Genomic DNA, 6764 nt, shown 5'->3' on the forward strand with positions numbered 1-6764 from the left:
GATTTCTTGATGACATAAATAACCACACCTTGTATTTAAGCGATTTAATCTATCTAATTATAAAGTACACTTGATAAATCACCACGTATATGAGTGTTAAATCGCCCCATTTCTATAAAATCATGCTGGATCACTATTGCATGCACATGATCCAATTTCGTAGCTCTACATTAATATCACAACTTGTGTAAGTTGTAATGATATAGATGAAGGGGTTGAGACTATTAGAAGTTTAAAAAAAATGATTGTTAGTCAAAGAGATGCCATTTATAGATCATGTACATCCAAGCCTTACCACCTTACCAATTAGAATTATTAGTAATAATTTATCTTCTATATTTCAGGCACTCTATAACAAGACCACTTATATGTACATGATCTCATACCTGTTGTTATCTTTATTTCTTCCTTTCTAACAAGAATAAGCGTGTCCGAAATTCAAACCACCTCATTGAAAGCAATTTTAAATTCGCAAACCAAATCGTATTATTGTCGGATTCTTTGATCCTACCATGAAAGAACAATCACCACCACAATAATTATTGAAAAAACATATAGTTACAAAGTGCATAAATAAACACACAAATCAAATTCAATATCAGAAAATACAACAAAAAAAGATTAACTAATCTTTCACATTTAGAAGTGTTGTTAGAATGGTGTCAGTCATTCCATCAATGGCGGAAAACAAATGGCCACCACCTGTGATCTCATGGTAGTTAATCCATGGGAGTTTCTTAGCAATATAACGTTGTAGTTTCACAGGTACAAATCGATCTTGATCACCCATCCATAAGTGAACAGATCCTTCATTATTTGGAAATGGATTCTCGAGTTCCATTGGATCAAATTCCCATTTCCCCATTCCAACTATTAAATCACGGTGGACAGACTCGAAATCTCCTTGTTTTCTTGGCTGCATCTTTAACACGCAAAAGTGTAACATAAGTCCGACTGTTTGAGATGTTTTTTTATATAAGTTAATGGACTTAGTTGACCCAAACTTTACTTTTAATAAAAAAAAAAAAATTATATGGGTCTTTTTTTATCCACAATATAAAAAGGACTAATTAATAGATACACCTAGTTCTAAACATGAGTATTGGTCTAGTTTCCAATCTAGAGGCATTATCTCGAAGTGTTTTTACTTTTTACATTCTTTCAAAAAAATAAAAGGGTTAAATACGAGAAATAAAAATGTAGTTTTATTGATTTATGGAAAATGGCATCATGGTTTCATTCTTTATATCATAGTGACAGGTGCATTTTATCGAATACTCTATTCATGTAGTTAACTATTATTCGTGTGGTTTTTATTAGTAAATTATGCATCTTTTTATGTTTTACTTGTTGTGTACACTTGGGGTTTTGTTTTTGAGATATATTGCAACTCGAGTCAAAACAGGAACAAGTTTATCATTGAAAAGTCTAAGTGGTCGACGAATGTCAAAAATCAAATTAGTTGATTGATATGGTTGAATAAAGTGAATGTTAACAACTAAAAAATGCAACATTATATTTTGAAAAATCTATAAATCATATCAATTTCATCTAAATAAATGCAAGAATCTTTCACTACTATAATTTGGGTATGTTCTTTCAATGTTTAATGTTCTAACAAGAGAAGGAAAGAAAGTATAACGCTATAATTAGGTAGTTTTGTAACTACATATTGTCTATTTATAATTTTTTTTATTAATAAAAGGGTTAATACAAAACATAGAAACACTTCCATTAATTTTTTATTATAGCATATTACTTTCATTTTTCTATTGCAACATTGCATCTTTAATGATTCTACCTACTTAAAGGAAATCATCCAAATACAAAGAAATTTTCACTCCTATAATTAATTATTACCTTTTCTTTAATCTATAATGTCTAAATGAAAAATATGGAGATAGAAATCTACAATTAGGTTGATTTTCAAAAGAGAATGCCTTAAATAGAAAAAAAAATGAAATACAATATAGTAATAAAAACAAATGAAGGTAGGATGCTATAATATACCTAAAAATAAAGTATATTGCCATTTCTTGCATCTAGTACTTCAAAAATGTAACCACAGTCATAGCTTAAAGACAATACAAAGTCACTTTTTTTCTTATGATAGTATTGTTTTTTGAAAAATTGTTTTTATGTCCATCCTATGAGCCCAAGTATCAACTCTTATGCACTTGTTAACAATAATTTTAAATATATAGATAGCTTCAAAACTATTACCATTTATCCACAAAGAATTGTTTATGCAAATGATGTTTCACATAAAAATATCTAACTTTTAGACCTTGAGAATGTGAATGATAGTTTATTGATAATTTGAATGCCAAATGAAATAAAAATGATATGAATCAAATTTACATGTTTCATTTTCAAGTAGACCACATAATTCTTAGACACAATTATAAACTCCATAAGGATGAACTATTAAGACTCATTTGATTATAGATACTTTGAATCCTATTAGACATGTAAATAACATTTATTAACAAATATGACACTAACATTTTTTGTTGGAAAAGGTGAGAGCGGTAGTTAAATTTTAGGCGTAGGCCTCATACATATTGATGCATATGGAACATTCTTTACTCCACCCGCGTAAAGATACTTTTATTTTTTAATAGATGGATTCAATATGTAAAATTAGACTAAACTACACGAATACTCCTTATGGTTTGGGGTAATTTGAACGTTTGGTCCCTAACTTACTTTTTAACTTGAAAAGTCCCTACTGCTTGTTTTTGTTGCGCATCTGGTCCTGTCTGACCTAAAAAAACTATTTTGCCCTTGATTTTTTAATTTATTTAAATAAACACAACTCCAACCCCACTTCCTCTTCACCTTATCTTACCTTACCTTACCTTACCTATCACACCTTATTTATATAAATTTAAAAATCATGGGCAAAATAATCTTTTTAGGTAAGATAGGGACCAAGCATGCAACAAAAACAAACTGTAGGAACCTTCCGAGTTAAAAAAACAAGTTAGGGACCAAACATGAAAATTACCCCAAACCATAAGGACCATTCATGTAATTTACTTTGTAAAATTATGTATACCTGTTAACAGTTAATATAAGCATGAAAAACTAGAAGTGTTAAAAGAATAGAGGTTTACTTCGTGGGCACTAGATTAAAAGAGGTGTAAATTCAAATTTGATTACACATGAAACTTTACTAAGGGAAAAAAAAATTATATTTTCTTAGTTATGTATGTTTTGAGATGTTGAAGGGCTAGCACACAAATCCTATCTCATATTCTATTAGTGTGTTGATACTCATACAAATATGATTAAAATTATACAGTGTACCTTTTGCTCTTCTGGTTGAGGAGGAAACTTTGACACAATTTCCATGTCAGGGGGAGAAAACATATCAAGAGACCTAGAAATAAGAGACGAGCTAGGAAACCATTGTTGAGTATTCCACCAGTAGTTCAGCCATGGAAGGTGGTGAACAACTCTTAAAGCCCATTGATCAGGCTTAAACATTTCATAATACACTTCATTACATAACTTTGAAGGAAATGAAGGCCACCAGTAATTAACTCCAGGTGAAATGAAAACCACTCCTGCTAGCCTATTTCAATCACACATACAAAACTAACAAAATTAGAACCAAATTATCTCAAGCAACAAATAATCAAAATTTTGATTTACACCTGTGAGGAATGTACTTAAGACATGGCCAAACCAATAATCCACCCATGGATAATCCAGCTAAATAGAATTTGGATCCGAGTTGTAGTTGATCAGCGAGCTCCTCTATATCCAAAGCTAAACTCTTTAAAGTTCTCTCAGGGTGCGGATCACTCTCTCCGTAACCAGGTCGGTCGAATGAAACAGTATACACCCCTAACTCTTCAATTAGAGCCTGTAAAAGTCAACCAACCGGTTAGAATTAGAAAACTAACTGGCTGTTTGATAACCTATGAATGAAACCATTCATAGGTCACAACTGAATACGTCGGTATTCAGTCTGAACAGTTAAGAAACTTCGTTGTTTCTTAACCGTTCAGAGGTTGGAATCATTTAAAACTAAATGTTTTAGTTTTATGATTTTATCAAACAACCTTAAGTTTGAAGTAAACATAAAAAAAATGATTGGCTTAAATGATGAAAATATGGATACACACCGGAGAGGCTCCCAAGGCAAAAATATTAATTTCTTTGCAATTGTCAAAACCATGGATGTATATTATTTTAAACTTGGCTGTTTCTTTTGGGACACCGTGTTCCATATATGACAAATGCCTTCCATCACGAAGCTTTATTCTTGGTGATGTTATCGGAGGACCATCTTGAGATCCGCATATTTTCGGAGGGGGTGGACGAAATGACTGAAATGCCCTTGTCAAGAACCCCATAAAGAGGGCAGTGTTGTAAATTCTTGCAAATCCCTAGAGTGATATTTAATCAAGAAGATGTAAAATTAATTAAAAGAGTGTTAAAGGGCATGTAGTTCAAGTTTGAAATTGCAATGTAAGTTCACTTTTTAAGCTGACTTTACATTAATTTTGAAGCTCATAAATATAATATTGGTATTGAATGAACGCATAGAAATCAAAATCTTTACTTGATCATTAGAACTTTTGAATACATTTGTCAAGAAATCAATGAATAAAATATATGTTGATCATATAAATATATTGAATATTCTAACCGTCATTTATTTGCAGAACTATATAGTTGATAATTATATCTATCACCTTTATACATTTTTTTTAAACAAGAAAAAAGCAAGATAGTTATTGTCCTATTTTAGACATATGTTCTCAAATATATAGCATCCTAAAATATTTTTATTTATAATGTTAGCGTCAACTGCTATTTCATTTTTTTTAAACTTGCACTTAAATTAGAATATGAAGCATTATAAAACATTCAAAAAGATCACAGTCAATTATTTAATTTTTCAAAAGCATTTGTGGATATATTATATTAATTGAAGATCAGTTGTAAAGATATGCCTTTTATCTAAACCTGAGAAAAAGATAAGTCTTTTATGGGTTTACAATTATCATCGCCTAAGCTAATAATGTTGGTTCTTTAACATGAGGCAGCAGCAAAATACTTCTCAGTTCGTTATTTAAATCCCAAACCACTGTTTTAATCGTGAATAGGGGATCAAATACTATATTCGTTTCATCTCTATTTGTTATAATTTATATAATATGCATACTTACAAATCATAGTAAATATATATTTTTTTTATTATGTTCACGACTATCTGTATTTTAAAACTCCAATTCAATGTCTAGTGACTGGAATCCTAACAAAAACAGTTTTTTTTTAAATAAATTAAGAAAAAGGTTCACATTCATCATTTTGAAATCAGGGGAAAGAATTGCAATGACACAAACAATTCATCTGACTAGAAATTACTCCGAAACAAATAACACAAAGAATCAAATATTTACATCCGAAGGTCTTTGAATTATGAAGAAAATATATATATCCGAAGATGAGTAAAAGAGTGGAAGAAAACGATTCGCAGACCTTTTTGAAGAACAGAAGAAGAACTGGGTTTGGATTTCCTTGCAGCTAAAATCTTCCTGCTAACAGTAGCTTCCATTATTGTTGGTTCGACTTAAAAGGGTAAAGAAGATCTATGGGAAATCAACTTGTGTAGGGTCTTTTGTGATAAGCTGTACTCCTTTAGTGCTTTTGTCTTTTGACTTGTAGTCCTTTTCCAAAGGAGTTTTTGACATGTAGTTTGAAAAGTATTTACTAAATAAGTGTAGGTTTTAAAATTGTAGATATTTTTTTTTAATTTTTTGCTTTTATATTAGTGTTACTTATTCCTTATTAATATTCTTTTTGATATTTTTGTAACTTTTCCCTGCTATTGTTTTTTTTTTTATCTACAAACATCATTCCTAATAATAATGTTATAACGTAAAACAAATATTATGTCATCACATTTAACTTTTTGGTTTTCCACATTACCATACTCTTCTATTATTCATCTTATATACGCTAACAATCTTGAATTAAAACCTACGTACAATTAAGGGCGGACGCATGTATATGTAACAGTAGTGGGACCAATTTTTTTTCGATCAAATAATAACATAGACCTAGCAAATGGGTTTGATTCGGATCAAATCGAGTCGGGACTAAAATTTGGTGCACCGTGTTTCTTTGTTATTGGACCCAATGTTGTTTAGATCGAGATTTTATTTAGGATTATTTTTATTTTTCTAAAATCACAATCATAAAATCGAATCGAGATCATAAGATCCTATTTAGTAAACTTTTTTTTTCTCATAGTAGGCATAATTATCTATCTCAAAAAATTATCATCTTGAAAAACTTCCAAAACAAAACTTGATGTAAAGACAAGTATTATATTTTAAAACTTAAGAGATAAAATATAATTATTTTAGAAACTATTAAAAGTAATTTTATTAAAACTTTGTTCACTTGTGAATTGATAAAAATTGCATGTTTTTTTTTGTCAACTTTGCCCCTTTAACCATTTTGATACTTTTGATCATTTCAATCAAAATTTTTAATTTTTTAAGAACATTTTAATATTCAAAGTTTAGCTACAAAACTTTAAGGAACTAACAACTTTGGTCCATTTTCTAAACACTTGTTAATTCCAATTCCTTTAATTTTTTAGCCATTTTGACATTTTTGGTCCTTACAATTAAAACTTTTACATTTTTTTATAAAAAACACAAAAAACGGCCAAGGGAAAAGCCTGGGTTTTTAGCCATTTTTGCCCCTCATTTTTTAGCTATTTTCACAATTTAGGT

The 6764-nt window shown here is 29.8% G+C and overlaps 1 protein-coding gene across 2 annotated transcripts; it reads right to left on the reverse strand.

The window, feature by feature from the left end:
* Window positions 1–513: 513 nt before the first annotated feature.
* On the reverse strand, window positions 514–5644 carry LOC145030907 (uncharacterized). Of its 2 annotated transcripts, none has more exons than XM_078979355.1 (5): window positions 5500–5644; window positions 4137–4400; window positions 3663–3874; window positions 3313–3580; window positions 514–916 (listed from the first exon to the last, which is right to left on the reverse strand). In XM_078979355.1, exons 2-5 carry the CDS (start codon window positions 4365–4367, stop codon window positions 626–628), a joined length of 1002 nt encoding a protein of 333 aa, XP_078835481.1. In that variant the 5' UTR covers window positions 4368–4400; window positions 5500–5644; the 3' UTR covers window positions 514–625. The 2 variants fall into 2 exon arrangements, with proteins under 2 accessions (XP_078835481.1, XP_078835480.1); XM_078979354.1 differs by having other exon boundaries at window positions 514–922.
* Window positions 5645–6764: the final 1120 nt, after the last annotated feature.

Source organism: Lactuca saligna, chromosome 2 (assembly GCF_052625555.1).
Source record: "Lactuca saligna cultivar CGN05327 chromosome 2, ASM5262555v1, whole genome shotgun sequence".
NCBI lineage: Eukaryota > Viridiplantae > Streptophyta > Magnoliopsida > Asterales > Asteraceae > Lactuca > Lactuca saligna.

What these genes read in the sequence shown, in the direction of transcription:
- LOC145030907 (XM_078979354.1), bottom strand. Translation starts at nt 4,367, where the DNA reads ATGGGGTTCTTGACAAGGGCATTTCAGTCATTTCGTCCACCCCCTCCG. An exon ending in TTGCCTTGGGAGCCTCTCCG is followed by an intron (nt 3,875 to 4,136) that starts GTGTGTATCCAT and finishes TGACTTTTACAG; the next exon opens with GCTCTAATTGAAGAGTTAGG. An exon ending in CTTAAGTACATTCCTCACAG is followed by an intron (nt 3,581 to 3,662) that starts GTGTAAATCAAA and finishes TGATTGAAATAG; the next exon opens with GCTAGCAGGAGTGGTTTTCA.